The sequence below is a fragment of the Amblyomma americanum genome, chromosome 1 (genome assembly GCF_052857255.1).
Source record: "Amblyomma americanum isolate KBUSLIRL-KWMA chromosome 1, ASM5285725v1, whole genome shotgun sequence".
Classification (NCBI taxonomy): domain Eukaryota; kingdom Metazoa; phylum Arthropoda; class Arachnida; order Ixodida; family Ixodidae; genus Amblyomma; species Amblyomma americanum.
The window spans coordinates 445,582,815-445,602,612 of record NC_135497.1 but is presented as its reverse complement, the minus strand read 5'-3'; the positions used below and the strand labels follow the sequence as shown (position 1 = coordinate 445,602,612).

Here is a 19,798-nt window from a genome sequence, read left to right as displayed (position 1 = left end):
CGCCAGCTAATCACGCGAGATAAACTGAACATGCTGAACATGGCCCTGAAGGACAGGTGCACGTCTTTTACGAGAGGTTAAAAAACTCTCAGGACGTTTACTAGTGCGTAATTCGAATGTGTAACCGTTAGCTGGGACACGAGAGAGGTTAGGCCTTTTTGCTCCTGATCTCGAGCTCGCCAGATTGCTTGGGGGCCTGAAGGCCCCGCTTCCTCAGCGTTCAGGTTTCAACTGCTACGCTCCTCTACGATGCTCAAACGCTCGCCTACTTTCTAAGCATACAATGGTACAATGGTGGAGCTGGATGCGCAGCAGCATGCCGAGCAAGCCACTGCCACCGGTGCTCCTTCCTGTGAAGGGCGAGCAGCATCTTTGTGCTCTGCCAAGTTTGCCGTGTGCGCCGTTCCCACAAAAGCTCTCGTCAAAAAAAAAAAAAAACGCTGTGATGTTATCAGCGTACAACACCCTGGCGTGCTGCCATGGCCCATGCTGCAGACGGCACAGAACTGAGGATTACGCTAAAACACTTAAAAACAGTCAACTTTCAACGACAAAAGTAGGCGTGAGTAATGAGGGTAAATACAGCATAACGCCACGTACAGTTCACAAAAACGACCACCCGAAGTTGGGGGGGAGGGGGGGGGAAGGGTTGTATACACACATGGATACATGGCCCATGAAGGTACCTGTTCCTAGTAGAATACTTCGAACTCCGAGCGCAAAAAAAAAAGAAACAGTTGATTCATGCCCAAGTCGATTCCATTAAAAAAAATTTAAATGCATGCCCCTTTATCTGGCTCATTTGTGCTGGCGGTCTCTTCCTCGAACAAGTGGTAGGTGGCAAGAGAACAAAACTTCGGATAATCAACGGGATGTGCATTGTGCTGGAATCTCGAACTGCAGGGCTGTTCGTAATTTAGTATGCCACTAGCCAATTTGGCAGTGTCCCTGCTTTTGATCCTTATTTGCTTCCACCTGGTGGCTTAGTAATCACATTGTTATCAGTTTATCGCTTTAAGGGAGGAGGAGGGGATCAGAACTAACTTTTATGTTTCTTCGCAGAAAGGGCTGAAATTTGGCACACATGCTGCACATTGCAGTGAAGAGACAAACAAAATTTCATAAAGATATCTTCATTAGTTTTTGTTTTATAAAAACTTACAGGTTTGTTGATGTGGAAAGCCTGCACAGTAACGAACCATACTATTGTGCCGGGAATACATTGTATATTTGCCCAAATGTATAATCTACACTAAGACAGTGTTGAAATTTTTTTTTAGCATGCTAATTTTTTCCTGAACATGACATGCACGTGGCTGTGCTTCATTGCATAAAGCCATGTACTTATTGTGAAATAATAAAATAATGGAAAGGTAAATGACATTTCAAGACTGTCTTCATGTACAGCACAGTTTATGGATCACAGCAAAACAAACTGGATCAAAATCGGTTCAGCCATTGTTGTGCTATGCTTTCCACGAGCGAGGTGATCGACAAAAAAAAACACAACTGAGAAGATGGGCTGCAAAGTTTTGCAAGCGCTGCAGATTTATTAAACAGCACCAGGGCTGTAAAATTTTGTGTCATTGCTGTCGGGCATCTTCTTGCACCTTTGCCTCTTTGCTTGGTGGGTTTTAGATGCTTTCTTCAGGCGTTTTGTCCTTTTCCTGAGCCCTCTGGACGGCAAGGGCACCAGGATTTACACCCAAGGTGGCACACATTTCCGAGTAAGCTCTTTGGCTCCCTGAATTGTAATTTATGACTGCCTCATTCACTGCAGTCTCTACTGCAAAAAGTGAGGCGTGCTCATCCTTTGAGAGTGCCGACCAAATAACAGAGTGCAGGCTCTCAGCTGCATTCTGGGTCCTTCCACCCTTGCAGCGCTCCAGCAAGTGGATGTCTGAAAGGCGTTGATACAGGAGCAGCATGGCTTGGGCAACTCTGCTCATAAGCTTATATTTATGAGGAGGCTGTGCTTTGTTTTTTGCTTCTGTTGCTCTCTGCTCACACCAGCTGAGAGGGCCAGGGGAGCACAGTTCATTGTGGGGGTCACTGTCAATAGATGTTACGTGCCAATAAGTGGCCATGACAGCTTTCTGCTTTGCAGCAACATCACTGACATTCTTGCTGATAGCCAGGCCATAGTAGTTGGTGAGCCTTTTAATCAGCTGTTGTGTCAGCCCACCTTTGCCGCCCAGTGGCTCCCCTTTCTTGGCCTTGCTCACAATGGAGCGAAGACCAGTACCCATTCTTTTTTTTTTTACATGGTTTATGCAGTCTTCTTTTGTGACTGCTATAAACCCATATGGCTGCTCATCTTGCAATGCCTGGAAAACACGGCTGTCTCCATCAGAGATAACTGCTGTATATCGCAGGTCATTCTTGGCCAACGAACGGCCAAAAAGTTGCAAAGCGGCCTCCACTTCCATTCGGCCAGAGCCAACTTGACACGGGTACTGCTGCCTCCACTGAAGGTAGGTGGGCTCACTCTCTGCTGGCCCAAGGCTGCATCCAAGGCAGAAGTTTGAAAGAACAATACTGTCCAGTACAAGCCCTGTGTGGAACTCAGTTATGCAACCTACCCTAATGTGGGACCTATGACCGCGCGTGAGCCAGGTGTCATCATAAATAACGGTTACATTTTTAGTGAAGCCAACCTCCATCTCACTGTACACCTTCACAGCAGCTACAGCATCCCTAAAGATGTTATCGGCAGCCTCCTCTGCAGCAGGCTTGAACAGGCCCTTCAAGTGGCCCTGGAATGTCTTATGGTGTAAACCACGATGGGACACATTCATAGTGGCCCAGAAATCGTTCAGAGCTGTCTGCCCTTTCCCTATCACTTTGATAGCTTGCATTGAGCGAATGTTCACGTCAAACACCCTTGCACCTTCTTTCCTTTGGGAAGACCACTGGGACTCAATTGGGCCACAAGTAGTGCATGAAAGCACCATTTTCACTGGCAGACAGAGCTTGTTATCGCAGTGCACACCAACGGAATGCTGTTGGCATCTTGGGCACGGAGTCTTACCAATCAACGAATTCACCGCGGAAACCTGCACAAGAATAAATTCACTGTCACAAGAGGCCGAAATTTGTTGGCCTTGCTGGTCCATCAAACTGACCGAAGGGAATCGCGAACGCTGCGTGCCTGCGCTTCTGCCGTCGCTGCTGACACGAAACGTGGCTCGAGGCACGCCTGAATGGTGCGCCGTTCCGGCGATGATTCGTCCCGTAAATCTTCAGCTATCACATTGTAGCTCGTCGACGGCTGGGGCTCACTCGCAGGCTGCGTGCCCATGTCGCACGATGCGCCAGGATCGGAGCACACCGTCTCTGCCAGCGATGGTGATCTTCGACCCGTGTAGACTCCCAACGATGCGATCTCGGCTACTGATAAGTGCGGCCGTACGCCACGGTGCGAGAGTCTCTGTTGGCGCGTCTTCCGTCGACAGGGTTATCAGCGTCGATCGCACAAGGAGATTGTCGGCTACGCTGCTGAACTCAGAGGGTGCAAGATAGCGCGGCACGTTATCCGCTTGTTCAGTGGGGTGCTCCGCTTCTCCCGCTGGCCACCGTCTTTTTCTCGCCGTGGGAGGCTTGCGCTTCCGTTTCCCGAAGGCGTGCTTCGTCGACACTTTCTTCTCAAACAAGCGACGATCATTTACTAACGTGAGAGTTGTGAGAAGTTGAAATGAATGCCGGCGTGGTCTGCGAAGCAAACAGCGGTGCGCGGTGGTTGCCAGCTTCCCCACTGTCACGCAACAGCCAATGGAGAGACACCTTCCAAAGCGGCAGCCAATCGGAGGCCCGCTTTCATCAGAGGGCCCGTGTGACCACCGCTGGCAGACCCGCGCTTCTTTTGTGTTTGTGTGACTCTTACAAGATGGCGACGACCAAAAAATTCAGAAACAAAATGGTGGAACTTCGAGCTTTCGAACGATACCAAGATTGCCGCGCTCGGTGGCAGGAAAAACGAGATATGGCTCCGCGAACTGCGGTGATTTTGCGCGTTTTATGGCTGTTTTCTCGCCCTGCACACTCACAAATCAATATTTTTCGGGCATTTATAATGCGTTTTCAGCCAAACCATTTTGATACAACGTAGATTAGGCGTTGCAGATACTGAAACGCATGGTTTCCAAAAATAGATTTTTTTCGCGATATGATCCCCGCGTCCCCCCTTAAGTTGCAGGGTTAGCGCGCTGTCATCCCGTGTGAAACTAAACAACAGTGTCAGTGGCAGGGAGAAGCAGGGTGGCATGTGTCGAATATTTTGTAAGCTAGGGCAACGAATTGGAGGGTCTACTTATGAGTGGCAACATACGGTATTTTGAAAGAGCAAATGACAAGGTGTCTACAAAGTGGCTAGGATGACAAATGAGTTGCAAATGAGTTGCTGATGAAGCCAGAAACTTCCCATTCATTTCAGGAATTGTAGATTCATACCTCCAAAGCATGCAGTGCCGTTTGCCATTTTGCCTGTGTGGACAACAGGTACAACGTGTGTCCAACTTGTGCCAATTTCATCACTTTCTAAAAAGCAAGCATGAGCAATAAATGCACATTTAGCACTTTTCCAAATCTGTAGCTATGAAAAATATGGTAGGAAATGCTGCGGCTGCGATGTCGATTCACCAAATCTGGCTTACCTGAGATGCCGCTCTTCTGCATTGTGGCGATCACTGCCCTCGTCAAGCAATTTCGTCAGCTCTGCAACGCGCCGCTCTGCCTCTTCGCAACGCCCCAGGAGTTCCATGGTAGAACCCGCCTCAGCCTGCACACATACATTAGGAGGAGTGTCCAGAAAAAAATATTACCGTCCTGCAAGCAGCATTTATGTGAAAAATATTTTTTTCCCGCTGGTGAGCCTGTGGTGCAAAGGGCTGTTCAGATAACTGCAACAGGCCTGGCATAATGCCACAACAGATTTGAAATGTCATATCACATAAGCATGAGCTTGAATTGGTAGAGGGGCTGAAGAAAACTCCATGCCATTTTGTTAGTAAAAAATTCTATGGCTCTAGCCAGGTACGTTGACAGAGGAAATCACATTAAAAAATTTTCCTGCCCCTCACTTGCAACGTCCACACTGAAAAGAACTCTAATCACAGTTCTGAAGTGAATGCCGTATATACTCATGTAATGGCCAAACCCCGAACTTGGCAACTGGTAATTAAAAAAGTAAGATGGCTGATTTGCGTAGTTAGGCCAAATGCGAATTAGGTGTGCTAGCAATTCAATTTTCACTTCGGTTTAAGTGTTCAGGTCCACTGTTCATCGATAGCAGCTGACCAGATAGCGATAGTGGGTTAGTAATCATACACAGTAGAATCTGTGTTGCGAATCTTACGGGGTCGCGAAAAAATTCGTGTCATCAGAAATTTTGTATCACTCGAACAAACAAAATTCATAAGCAGAAGCATGAAAAATGCATTCACACAGATCTGCTTACGGCTGATGGGAGTTATTCACTGCTGTGTGGCCACAGCTCGCTGCTCATGGTGCGTAACGCACGATTAGCAATCGTGACGTCAGCAATGAGCGGGCCGTGGACCGTCGCTCACTGCTCGCGGTGAGTGCTGCGCGGTTAGAGGTAGCTACTTCAGCGATGTACGGGCTGTGCTTAGTGCTCAACAGTGCAGATGCGGCTCACGCATTCGTATCATCCATAGAGGCAAGTGAGAGAGTTCGGCACGTCCGAAATTCCACACATTATACACAATGCACTCAAGCCGGGAAATTTCACGATTTCGTATCATTTCAAAATTCACATCAACAGTGCTCATATCACAGGTTATGCTGTAGTATGTGGAATTGGTCATTTTCTACATTCGTAGATCCCTGGGAGTCTTCCTACCACTCATGGTGCAGCGGTCAAGTGATGTGCCACTGCCCTTCTATGACAGGTGCTACCATCGGTGGGACTTGGGTTGGGTTGGGATCCAGGTTGCTCTTCCCAAGCAGCCTCTCACGATTAATTGAGCTCCCGCCTGACACGGTGGGCAGGCTGCTCACCACTTAGTCGGCATGTGAGCAGCCTGCTACAAAAGTGGCTTCAGACAAACACAACGGCTAAATGCAGGAGACGGCGACTATAAGTGCTAGTGCATTAAAAAAAAGAAAAGTCAGCCACAAGGACTGCTTGATGTGTGCACAATTTTGCTGATGTGCTATGTTACGCAGGGAGCTGATAGACGATAACAGCCTGCGACATGCTGTACAACAACGCACTCCCTGGACTCTGCCTGGACTCCGCCTGGAGAAGCGAACATGTAGTGCCTCAGTGCTGCTAACACGCCTTATGCAATCTATTTTCACCAGAAAGGACAAAACAATGCTACGCAAAAACTAAAATTGGAGTACCCTCTGCAGTGGTACATCACCAATTTTGGGCAAAAGAACAGTCAGCAGGATGGCGAAAAAATTCGTTGTAAGCGGTAATTCGATATAAACGACCACCTGAGAAAATCTAAAGCAGTCGAGCTTTAATTGTGCCACGATGGCGAGGAAGTCAAAAATACAATGTATTCAGTGAAGCAAAACTTTATTCACGTGCAAAAAAGGCAGTGAGCTTTGGCTGTTCCAAGTTCTTACCGGGTGCGTGCAACCCCTGCTCTAATCTGACCAAGCTTTGCACAAGGCCGCAGTCACCGCGCCCATGCATTCAACCTTCGGGGTATTTCGAATCGCGAAGGCAGTGGCCGCTTTCATGCGGGGGGGGTCACAGAAATGCCATGGCTCGAGTCTGAGGTTGTGTTTGTTGTGCTCAAAAAACGATTAGCCGCTCATTGTAGGCATGCAGCGCGATCGTGAAAACTGAACGGTTTTGCAATAGGGGCTTCGCATGATTATTGGGCAGTTTTTTTTCCCAATGTGTACAGCTGTGAAGTTTGCAATTGTTTTTCAGCGACACTGTGCTAATTCTACGGTTCGAGTGCCAGTGTTCAAGCAGCGTCGCATCCGCACCGTTGACAGACGTCTAGGAACAAAATTCAATGACCCTACCACGCATTTAGACCGTTTGTATAATCGGACGCCACGAATCAAGCATGACCGGCTGGAGAAAATCGCCGGGGAAACACCGTGGTTGTGCTGACCCGCCATGTTGACAGCCTGACTCACCGCTGGCGACGCTCGGATTTTTCGTGTTTTCGGCAAGTTATCGAACTATTTGCACCATCAAAAATGCAACGAAGCTAGGGGCGGTGTTTTATTGCGATGCAGGCCCATGATGACGAGTGGCAAGCAGATTTCTAGACCGGCTTCGCCAAAGTCGTCTGCCCGATTTGTTAACGTAGCTCCTTGTGTTGAACACGGCAAAGGGCGTGCGACCAGGCAGCAGCTCGACAACACCGTTGTTCACACTTGCAAGCGTGACCTGCGGGTCGCCTTCTCGTTTGAAGCCAAAACTCTCGGGAATGACATTTTCAGGCGCTTTCGAGACTTTCATCTGCTTTGGCTGATGTGAAACGATGTGGCCGATGTGGCTTAACGACGACTACGACATCCAGGGAGCAGCTAAGTTCGTTGCCGCAAGCTCACCTCGCTCGCTACTCGCAAGCGTGATTGGGCTCATAATCGGAGGGACACTTCTTTTGTGCTTTTTGGTACGTTTCAGTGCCAGAAATGTTCTTTAGAGCAGTAAAATTTTGCTCACCTACCGCACCCCATGGAATGCTACGTCGCAAGTCTGCCCGCGCTTGTTTGGCCACTTTTCGGCATCCAAGGGACCGCGGTTTTCCGGCATCGCAAAGCGCCACGAAAATTTTATTTTCGTTCGGATTCTATCACGGGGGACACCAGTGACGCGATTGCGACCGGTTCGGGTGCGCTTCCGTTCGAATCCGCTGTAAACAGCTGGGGGCACTCGGCACTCACTTACTCGTTACTAGGCAGGTCATCGGTCATAGGTTTGGTACTTTTGTGGCGTGTTCTGTGCCTGCCTGAGACTAATTCGTTGGCTGTATTAATTTGACACTGCATGCGCAAAAGGGTCGCCGCCACGGCGGCGATGCCTCCGCTCGGCACTTCACTCTAAGCGGGTCAAGCTCTTCGTGCGCTTCGAGTAATGAGACCTAAAATGCACGAGTTTGGGTCCGGACGAAAAGAAATTTCGAATAAAACGATATTTCGAGTAAAGCGATTTCGTTATGAGGGATTACTGATGCAAAAACTCGTGGAATGTTTACTGCTGTCAATGTATGTCAGTGTATGTATGAAGCCTCTGGCAGGTGGCAACCTGGCCACCAGGTTGTGGGCAACTTGCAAGAAGGGTTTATGGGTCAGCTATACAAAATACTTAGTGTGTGAGGACAAAACCTCCAATCTCAGATTTCGCCAATGTTTGTGTGTCCGAAGCCTCCCCGTGATCTTGAGGCTGCTTAGGAAGAGGAACTTTGGTCTCGCAGCTTACTGGTGCCAATGCTTCCCTTCGCAAAGCAGTGGAGCGTCGCTTAACTTCTGCACCACTGTGCCAGGAGTGGTATAAGGATTCCCAGCGAACTATGAATACAATGTCGAGAATGACCAATTCTGCATAGCGCATGGGCATTAACCCTTTCACGCCATCATGTCATACTCTTAAGAAGTACAATTTCCCCGGCCTTTATATGAAGCCCGCTTTACCTTTAAAACCGAAGTGAAAACTGAAGTGCTAGCGCACCTAATTCACATTCAGCCTTACCGCGCTAAATTGTCCATCATTTTCTGGTATTTCTTCATGTGCCCCAAGACTCCAAAATATTTCGGCAGAAATGGTGAGTCATGCATAGCGAGAAAAATACGTGAAATTAAACCACAAAAAACCATGCCGAATAGCACACCGGAATGGCCATGTTCCGCTGTTGGGAGGGACCCAATAAAGGACCACAAAGGGCACCAAAGATATGTCTCAATGGAAACAAGAAGCCATGCAACAGTGGCCATTTACCTTGTGGGAACATTAAAGCTGCTTTTTTTTCTGCACAAAGAAGTGACTACACTGCAGAGAAAGTAGCAACCCCAATTTCTTGCACTATTTGGAAGGCAGCCTATTTGAACCGTATAAGGAATGCCATTTGGGAGAGCTCTGGATAAATTTCAACCACCCACTAGCCATACCAGAACCATCTCACTCCCTGCTTCGAAGCTGGGCGAATTATGGCAGAGACTGAAGAACTGAAGTGGGACATAAAGTATTTCTCAAGGCAACAACGAGCATGCTAACCCAAGGTGGGGACACGCTGGAAAAAGCCTGCCTCCAATCCACCCTCTTATAGTGTAGCTGCCTTTTCAATGCGATCGCGTGCTCGAAGCAGGCGCACTTCACATGCTGCAGTGCTGCCATACAGGGCTCCTTTCATTATTATTATTAAGGGCACAGGGTAAGGTAAAATTAGAAAAAAATCGTTTTTTTTCTTTTGGAATTTTAGAAGTTCAATTCTTTCTACACATGTTCCATGATCGCACTTTCCTCAGAAAGCCATATTTACGGCTGAAAAACGCTTTTTCCGAAACCAAGTAGTGAGCGGCCACGCCCCCTTTCAGGATTAACGTCAATTTTTTCAACCAAAAAGTCCACCACCTGATTTCAAAACTTGTCTAAAATCAGCTACATATAAAAAATTGTCTGGCAACTATTGTACAGCTCCTCTTTTTTAGCCAAGACAATCCTGAGACGCTTTGCACGTTTTTTCCACGTTTCTGCAACCTTCATGCAGCTGCGTCCGAGTGCTATCCCTTTCGATCAGTATTGTAAATTGTGCCGGTGTTGGATGCTGCTGATAAGTTGAGATGCCCAGGGCAAAGAAGGCCTTCGTCAGGCGTGAATTTCACGGCAACCGCTACGCTCATCGTGAAAAAGCAAAAGGATGTCCACGACCGAATGAGATCCCGAACGCCGAACGCGCCAGCTCCTCGACATCGAAGCTTTCAAGATTTTCTCTGTGCTTCCAGGAAGAGGATGTGCTACAGAGCAGCAGCCAATATGCCTTAATGGACATGGACGGCATTTGTGCCGCAATTACACAGATTTGTGTGTGCAGAGAGTGCGGTGGAAGTGTTGAGCTCATCGAAATTGTGACAAAACGGGTAGGTGTTGCAAGCGTTTACAGTTTGAACTGTGAAGTGTGTAGTGCCGCACAACGATTTGAGACGTCGAAGAAAACTACTTCTGGCCTCTATGAAGCCAACCTCAGGTTAGTGTATGCCTTGAGGTCCATTGGTAAGGGAATGGCTGCAGGAAATATACTCTGTGCTATGCTAAACCTTCCTAAGCCGCCGACAAAGTTTGCGAAATACAATCAAGAGCTTCTAGGTCACATCGAAGCTGCTGCTCAGGAGTCGATGAAAAGGGCAGCTGACGAAGCTGTGCAGCTGAATGAGGGGGATAAAGACATCGCAGTTGCTCTTCATGGAAGCTGGCAGAAGCGAGGCCATACTTCCAATAACGGCATAGTCTCTGCGACCAGTGTAGACTCTGGGAAAGTGCTGGATGTGGAGGTTTTGTCTAAACGTTGTCCAAAGTGCAGCATCAAGGGTACAAACAGTGACCCCCTTCATAGAGAGGTGTGCCAAAGCAACTACCAAGGCACCAGCGTTGGAATGGAAGTCGCAGGAGCACTGAAAATTTTCGGCAGGAGTGAGGAGCTTCACGGCGTTCGATACGTCAAATACCTTGGGGATGGTGACAGCAAGGCTTTTATGGCTGTGAAGGCACAAATGCCATATGGTGATTCCGTTGAAATATCCAAGGTTGAGTGCATAGGGCACGTGCAAAAAAGGATGGGCACAAGGTTACGAAGGCTAAAAAAAGGAAACAAAGCAGGAAAACTCTCTGATGGAAAGAGCCTCTCGGGCCGAGGCCGACTGACTGATGCAGTAATAGACAAGCTCCAGACGTACTATGGTTTGGCCATCAGAAGAAATGTAGGAAACCTGGATGAAATGCGAAAGGCCGCTTGGGCAACCTTCTTCCACTTATCGGCCACAGACGATGACCCATGCCATGGACTTTGCCCAAAGGGACCTGATACGTGGTGTGCCTTCAACAGAAGTCAGTCAGAGGGCAAGCCATTTTTCCACAAGGAGAGTTTGCCTGCATCTGTCTTGGAGGCTATCAAACCCATTTATAGGGAGCTATCGAAGGCTGAGCTCCTAGAGAAGTGCCTGCATGGGCGAACTCAAAATGCAAATGAGTCGTTCAACCACGTTGTTTGGGAACACGCGCCAAAGAATGTGTTTGTTAGGCTTCGGACCCTACGGATGGCAACACTGGATGCTGTTCTTTCATTTAATGATGGTAGCATCGCACGGGCCAACGTTTTGAAGGCGTGTGGATTGAACCCAGGGAGCAACACCATCAAGTGGCTGAGGGAAGCTGACCATAAGCGCATGTACTTTGCGGACCGAGCAACACGACAGCTTACAAAAGAGGCCCGACAGTCAAAACGACAAGCCGAAAAGCGAAAAAATGACGGCGGCAGTGACTACGAAGCAGGGGGCTATTAAACCAATTACTATGGAGGCGTTTCTGCGAATAAAAAATGGTTTTTCACATCTTTTTGCTCTTTACGCTCTATTATCTCAAAAGTGTTTTTTCTTACAAAGGTACCATTATTTCCAATGCCTTTCAAGACAGACGGCTGATTTTTTTTTGCAATCATCTACATAAGTGTTGCCAACTACTGAACTAGAATTAAGCAATTTCACTGAGCATTTATTCTGTTATGAATTTTGAAATGCGCAAAGAAAAGCCAGATTTGTGTACTACCGGAAAAAATTTTATTAAAAATCGAATTTTCAACACATTTCAAATATTCTAGTTCAGTAAAAAGAGCACAAAATTTGGCAAACAATGATATATGTATTATTAGGCTACTGTTATTAGTTAGTGAGAAACATGTACCTCAACATGGCCTAAAATGCATGGGAAGTATAGGGCTTACCCTGTGCCCTTAAGTGCCCAGTTTGTGTAACGAAGTTTGCTCTATAATATAACGCTGAACAGAAAGCTTAGTTGTTGACAATTCATGATGAGTAAACCAAAAAACTTTCAGTACAGTGCTTATCTCTGAACTTTTTATTTTTAAAACTTTTTTTCAAGTTACTGAGGGCTAAGTGTACTATACTGTTCTGCAGCAAATTAGTGTAAACACAGAATGCCAACAAATGCAGCTGCAGTGCAGAAGACTACAAGCATAAAACATCTTGACATATATGCCAATCAGATGAAAGTAAACAGCTACTTTACCTGTTAATAAGCTTGTGTAACAAGCTCTAGACTTCTTTGGTGAAAGTCCTAGTGGCTGGGTGGACACAAACACAGCGAGCGATCAATAAGGAATCAAAACACTAAACCCTGCACATAAACGGCTTCTCATATAATAGACAAAAACTACTTTCCTCTACTTGTCTCTTATAAAGGGGCTCAACGGGTGAATTTCAGGCAGAGAGTGGTGCAGCAGCTGCAGGCAGCTCAGATTCATCCTGCGGAAGCGCGGGCGCAGACCCGCACCAGTGCACAGACATGGTGCATGGGCTTTGGTTGCTCATGCACCGTGGTCCTGCTGAACAGACAGCTTGAAGCAAGCATTCCAGAAACTTTATTCGCTTGAGAATAATACTTTGAGCTTTAATAATACTAAACATTTGGATTGAATATCTAATACTTAATTATTTGACCAAACGTTCAAAATTATCGAACAGTATTCGCACAGCCCTAGTAATTAGGAGCGATGAGAGCAGCCAAACATGGGACAATTACCTTGCGGTACAAGTCCAGCCGCGTGATCTCGCAGGCATTGCGGATGCGAATGGCCATCTCTCTGTCTGCAATATGCGAGAGCTCACGCTGTGTCCGCTCCATCTCTGCAACCAGATTCTTGTAGTCTGCGACCTCTGCCCTGCTAGCACTGAGCATCCTCTCATTACACCTGCAGTGAAGACAGAGCAAATTGACCATTTATGTGGGCATCATGGCACTACACCGGTTGCAAGACTGCTGTGACATCCGTGGGTAACATCACAACTGCCAGAAGGAAGACCTCTGATGAGTGACAACATAGACTGAAACACCTAGGAAAATGTAGCTGCGAAGCTACGCTAAAGAAAGGCGTCTGACAAAGGTCGTATGAACGCATCGCAGGACTACAACTTGAAAAAAAAAAAGTCATGTGCTGCCATGCAAGCATTCTTTTCTTCTAAAAGTAACTTCGGTCACCCTATGCCTGGCTGACACAGTGTGTCTGAGCAATGATACTCCACGTGGTGATTGAACCACAAAGATCAGAACCCTGTGTTGCATGTACTGTCCCACATACGGACACACCACGGCTGTTGAAATGCGATGAACAGCTAGCACACCAGAAGGACTGGCATGCAAGATGGATGGCTGGCTTAATAGCGGCAATATAGGAGTCTTGTTTGCTCAGTAGAAGTAGAAACCCATAGTTTGCATGCCTATCCGTGATAGCTGGCAGTACCAGTCAATTTGGCTGGCTAACTCCCTCTTCGGAAGGTTAGAGGATTAGCCCAGAGTTCCAGTGCCTGGCAGATGCAACTTATCTTCAAAGGTCAACCGAATGGATTGGACAAGCTTAAAGGGGTGAAATATGTGAAAGCTGCAGGCAAGGCATGTCAAGTCTTCTCATGCTAGCATTAAAAATGACAATCGCTGAATAAAGCTGCAGCGGCGTTAAGCCTTCTCCGCAGCGCATAGGGGCTGGTAGGGAACGCGATGATGACTGCATCTACAGTAGCAGTGCATTTTTGATGCATAAACGTTTGCTCGGAGGAAGTAAACCGGCACCACTGAAGGCAAAGACTGCTGCACGCTGTTTGGCGGTACCAGACAATGTATAACAGGATGTGAAAGAAGGCGGCAGAAATTTGAAATGTGTCAAGCAATGATGTCATTGTCCAGTTTCTCCACAGTCCTCCGATGCTTTGAGAAGCCTGAAGAGTGCTATGACTTTACTTGGCAATTATGCCGTTACTTTACATGCTAGAGCTAAACAACTTGGTATGCCTAACCTACAAGCTTTATGCATTTGAATCCTTGCATCTCCCCGATTTGACAAAAAAAGCGTTTCAGCTTCCCTTTCAGAGGACCAATCTCGCAGGCAGCGGTGGGGCATAAAGTGGAACAGTATGGAATGACTAACACTACCACAGAAAGCAGTGCGAATAGACCAGTTGCCATGCAAGCAAGAACTAAGAGACACATCAGACTGCTACAATGGAAATGTCAATGGTCCACCTCGAGAATTTGCACATAGTTGGCATAGATTATGTGTTAATCAACTAACAACAGGCTCTCTCGAGATAACCACTGCGGCACTGTGGCGCTGTTGGAGTGCAGAACAGACCTGCTGGCTGGCCTCAAGTGAGGAAAACAAAGGACATTGACTCGCTTCGATGCGATCCCGCAGCGACAGTCTTCGGACCTTTTGTCGTTCCCATGCTAAAAGAACAGTGTACTGTCGAAGAATAGTATAAAAATTGGTACATTCTTTTAAATCTTCCTCTGTCATGAAAATAACTACGGAAATACTCTTGGTTTTGGTAAGAATTGCTATCTTAATCGCCAAGAAAGTCAGGCCAGACCTGCCACTGCCATCGCGCAGTTTAAAAGCTTCAAGGCTCTCATGGCAGCCTGGCTCTGCCTCATGGAATGGGCACATAACACGCTTTACTCACTCCTGTTCATAAAGTAATTTTCGTTTGAAGACATTTAAGACATTCATGTTTTGCTCCTTGGAACTGCTCATTTCTTGAAATGCTTTGAAGCAGATTGCCAAGATAATGACAGTGGCAGATCTGCTTGTGCATGCATCCAAGTAATGTAATCCTCATTACTGCCACTGAACACTACCTAAGCAGCGGCAGTCATGTCTGCGATGCCTTTTTACTGACCCTCACTACCACATTTCTGAGCCCCAGAGCTGGATGTAAATTTATTTTGGAAAGATTCTTTTGATTGCCAGAAATAAACCTTCGTTAATTCAGGCTTCAAGAGAGTTCAAATTATCAGAATCAACATTGGACACAAACGTAGAGGCAAAGCCATGCACGGACCTGAGCGCTTTCTGGGTGTTATCAAGCTCCTGCTGCAGTGCAGTGACCATGTCAAAGAGCTCGTCAGTCTCGGCAGGGCTCAAGATGGCAGGGCCAGCGGAGCTGTCAGTGGTCATGAAAGAGTCACCTTCCCCTGTACTTGCACGGGCGTTGCTCCAGACCTCTGTGAGTCGACGGACGGCCTGCCGACAGCGTTCATACCGTGGTTCCAGCTGAAGTGGCACCACTTGACAGGCGATGGCAGAGAACTTGAGCGCATTTAAAGACTCTTCAAACATTGCCATTGATGGGCTGATGTTCACCACAAGTGAAACCTGGCCACCCGTTGTAAAGTAGGCTTGCATCACCTGCAGACAACCACAGAAACAGTGATGAAATGATTCAATTACAATGAAGCTCTAGGCAGCTCAAAAATCCACATACCCTGGAAAACCAATTTTGTGGAATGCATCCGGAGAAAATGAAAACATCGTTACGAAGAGCTTATTTACCAGATGAACTCTGGCAAGCGTAGGAAAAAAGCAGTAGTGAATTTGAGTGTGTTGTGTATTATGGCACATAGGCAGCTAAGGCCACCTGCGCCAAGTACAAGAAATATATAAGAAGTTTTTTGCCGAAATTTATAGAACTGAAAAGTCATCGGCAGAGTAGAGGGCCTAAAACATCGGTGCTACCTAGTGATCACATAGAAAACAAATTTTACGATGGCTATCCCCGCCGCGGTGACTCAGTGGTTAGGGCGCTCGACTACTGATCCGGAGTTCCCGGGTTCGAACCCGACCGCGGCGGCTGCGTTTTTATGGAGGAAAAACGCTAAGGCGCCCGTGTGCTTTGCGATGTCAGTGCACGTTAAAGATCCCCAGGTGGTCGAAATTATTCCGGAGCCCTCCACTACGGCACCTCTTCTTCCTTTCTTCTTTCACTCCCTCCTTTATCCCTTCTCTTACAGTGCGGTTCAGGTGTCCAAAGATATGAGACAAATACTGCGCCATTTCCTTTCCCCCAAAACCAATTATTATTATTATTATTACGATGGCTATTAGTAGAAGCTTAACACTTTCGTGACCGCGCCTATTCCCGTCGACAGTATGTTGTCGATAGTACAAGTTTGAATTTTGGCGCCTCTCCGAGCATTATGGACAGCTAGCGCCATCAAGCAGGTTAAAGAGAGACTATTTTATCAGTTTCGGAGTTGTGTTTCTCTTTTCCACCGCGCGGGGATTTTTAAAGCGCCTGCATAGTCAGGGTGACGAGCGCTTGTTTCCGAGATGGCATCTACGTCGCGCGCTTCCACTCCACGGAAGCAGCGAGTTTCAACGGATTCCGACGCATCTGGGCTCGAATTCGCGGATGATAGTAGCAGCACAGGCTCGGAAGATGACATCGATTCGTCGGACTTCAGTACGGACGACGAAAGTTCGGCAAACCGCCCCAGAACATCGACAGGTATCCGCCGGTGAGCGTTGCTTTCTTCTCGGACGGTGTTATCGCGTCGTAAGGATTTCCGGCGTGCTCTAAAGGTCACAGTTCTTATCTGCACGGTATAAACGTCGTTCGGACGGGACCATTTGCCGGCGGCCGCGCAGAGAGGAGTTTTGTCCACGAAGGCCACCGGAAGTGGACCTTGGAATCGCGCTCTGGAATGCTGCGCGGCGGTCCCTGTGTACCTGAACAGCTTTTCTAGATACAGAGCTAATATTTGCAGGCCGATTTCGTATGGCTCTTTTGTTGAAAATGTATATTTCGATTTTTTAATATTTTTTTTTTTTTGTGCAAAGCAGCATTGATGTTTTTATCGATCTTTCTCGTTCTTGTTGCAATTTTTTTGCTTTGATAATTTTTTTCTTACTATCATTAATAAATATGTTGTTTGAAATCAATACCGTTGGAAAGATATTTCTTCTTCTACAATTTGATACCATACACTTCAACATGAATCATTTTCTGTGGCAGGAAAAAAAATTACCAGACTACACGAAAATTACCATTTTCCCGCGGTCACGAAAGTGTTAAAAGTGGTTTGGGTAACCTCAACAGTTATCCTTGGCTAGGCAAGGATCTCAAGGCTCCCAGCGAACCTAATAAGGACCTCAGTCTTCTTCTCATTAAATCTGAGCATACGCAGCAAATATTTTAATAAAATGCTCAGTTCAATCAAACACTTGTGCTTAACGCCCGAGTTGTGACAATGCGTCAGCAGGTTCAATAGCTACTAGCACGTGAACTACAGTAGAACCTCGATAATACGACTTTCAGGGGACTGCGTGAAACAGCTGTATAGTCCGAATGTCGTATAATCGAAAATCTTGCACAAATGATGCATTTGTGTAATAAACACGTCCGCTACTCTGGCTTTCAAAAATTCATTAAAGTTCCTGATCCCCCCCCACGTTATAAAAGCGCCTGTTTTCATTCTGACAGAATTAGTTCCGGGACCGCGCCCTGCCAGGCATTTCTGTGTCGAAAAGATGGCTTAATTAAATGAGGTGCGCGTTAAATAGACGTCACATGCTCCAATAAACCGATAATTTGGATGACGCGACAGAAATACGGCTGCTCCAACCCTTCGAAGATGTTTTGTGGTATGCAGTCCTACGATGTGCCAGCGACATGTCTTTCTGTTCAGGCTTCCTTGAGAGCAGTTGTCACACCACGGCAGCTGTGTCTGTACTAGAAATTCGCATCATAAATAAAAAAAAAAACACTGTTTGCATGCGATGCGAATGAGCTGGCGGCACTTTCAGCAGCGATGTGCGACCCACCTGGTTACAGCACTTCATTCACTCCTGGCTTGCTCGGTGTTGCTAGGCCTAATGTGCTCTGCACTGAAGCAACGGTGGAAGGCGCTTTTGAACTAGCTGCCGATGATCATGGAATGTGCAGTCTTGTTACTGCCTCTACAAGTTCATGCTGGTATGAAAGAACAGATGATTTCTCTAACGCCTTCGTCAGCTAAGCATGCGGAAAAATGAGGCAGGCAAACCACCTGGCACTGGCTGCTGCAGTCGCAAGCGCGCAGTCTGAGCCGTTAGCAGAACCGTCATTACAAGCAGTCATGCTTTCGATCGCATCACTGCAGGCACAGCTCCGTCCCGATTCTGATCTAGAGCCAACTTTGTTGACATCACGTCTGCCAATAAAGTGCTTCGCCAGAGTATCATTCGGGATGGTTCCCGCTGGCCATCGTACGAAGCGGGGCGTGTGTATTTTTCAGCCATATAATCAAGGCTTTTAATGCATTATTCCTATGGGAGATGCGCCGGGCCGGCGCCAATTCATTGTAAAATGCGGGTCGTCGCATGAGTTGGGGAAGCATAATTGGGGTTCCACTGTATAAAGGCCAGCTACATGGCTTGTTTACTGCCGGGGACACAGGCAATGACTTCAGCCCCTGGAGCCATCCAACAAATACAGCGCTGCGTTCACTGCTATTTTCAACATCAACAAAGGGTGCCGACCGCTGCTTCAGTAAGCAATAAGCAGTTTGGCGGACAAGTTCTTGTAACACTCGCACTTTAGCAACAAGTGTGCCAAGGATGCATTCAGTTCTAGAAGCCAACATCTCACGAAGCTTGGAAGCAGCAAGGTTTCCCTATTGTAGCGCACACAGTACCATACAGAGCCAAAACATGACAAGATGAATTCTCTGTGGAAAAGCTCGATAATCATGAAGTTATACTAAAGGAGGCAGGTAAGGTACAAACTACAGTTCTCATTAACAACTTTAAATATCAAGGAAAAAAAAAAGTTCAGAATGGTGGAGAAAAGTAAAAAAAAAGCAAAATTCGCCTGAATGACCTGTCAACCAAACAAGGAAAGCTGTGTAGCTTTTTTTATGTAACATAACCGTATGCCTACCATTTGGCTACCCTTGCAAAATACAGATCAGCCCCCCTTGGGTAGCTGTTGGCAGTGTTTTGTACCTTGGTGAGCTTGCTCTCACGGAAGGGCACAGGCACCTTCTTGGCAGCGTCCTTGTTGCGACGCAGGCCTTCGAGGCAGCGGCTGAGCACCATGAGGGAGGTGTTGATCCGGCCAGCTTCGCGAAGCCGCGACCCGTCGGTGCCAGACTTAGATGGCTTCTCTGAGCCAGCCAGGTCACAGAGCATGAGCGAGCTGACGTGCCAGTCCTGGCTGCCCGCCCCCGTGGCCACCAGCCGCACGGTAAACACGCAGTGGCTGCGGCTTGAGTTGCTGTTTAGGCGTGTCTCGGCAATGCTCCGGTTGTGGTATGCAAGGCACAGCAGCCGGTGTGCTTCGTCAGCAGTGTGAATGGGTACTTCAATGAGCCCACGGATGAAGAAGCGCTTTGCATGGTCCTCCCCAAGCTTCAGCAGGGTGCGGCAGGTGCCTTTGGCACCTTTTTTTGTGGGTGCCTCCGCTGAAGGGAGCAGCAGGTCATAGATTCCCTCATTGTAGATTTCGTACAAGGACAGCCACAGCAGAACCTATTGAGGATACAGTGAACAATGAAGTCAACATTCTGCACCAGATATGGCAGATATATGACGAGTAACCCTTTCCAAATTACACACCAACTCCACTTCAAGGAATGAAAACAAAAAATCACTACAGTCAACTACTCCACTTGACTGCTGCTGCTGAACAAACAGATCTACAGTCAACTGTGAAAAGTGGTTCATTGGTCCTCTTAAACTTTTTGAACTTGACAGAAGTGCTCGAAATGTCTGGGCATGCAAAAGCATATAGGCAGAATTGGTAAACCAGCAATAAGACGAGC

At 47.2% G+C, this 19,798-nt stretch overlaps 2 protein-coding genes across 5 annotated transcripts in view; one reads left to right on the top strand and one right to left on the bottom strand.

Moving 5' to 3' along the window:
* LOC144115943 (uncharacterized) overlaps positions 1-19,798 on the top strand; it is a 457,564-nt gene that overhangs the window by 233,750 nt on the left and 204,016 nt on the right. The window lies entirely within an intron of this gene.
* LOC144115941 (uncharacterized) overlaps positions 1-19,798 on the bottom strand; it is a 38,817-nt gene that overhangs the window by 3,777 nt on the left and 15,242 nt on the right. For all 4 annotated transcript variants that reach the window (XM_077650570.1, XM_077650571.1, XM_077650569.1 and 1 more), the window contains exons 6-9: positions 18,981-19,505; positions 15,058-15,404; positions 12,746-12,914; positions 4,653-4,777 (exon numbers count right to left, since the gene is read on the bottom strand). In XM_077650570.1, coding sequence (XP_077506696.1) covers positions 4,653-4,777; positions 12,746-12,914; positions 15,058-15,404; positions 18,981-19,505 — 1,166 coding nt within the window. The remainder of the gene's footprint in view (positions 1-4,652; positions 4,778-12,745; positions 12,915-15,057; positions 15,405-18,980; positions 19,506-19,798) is intronic.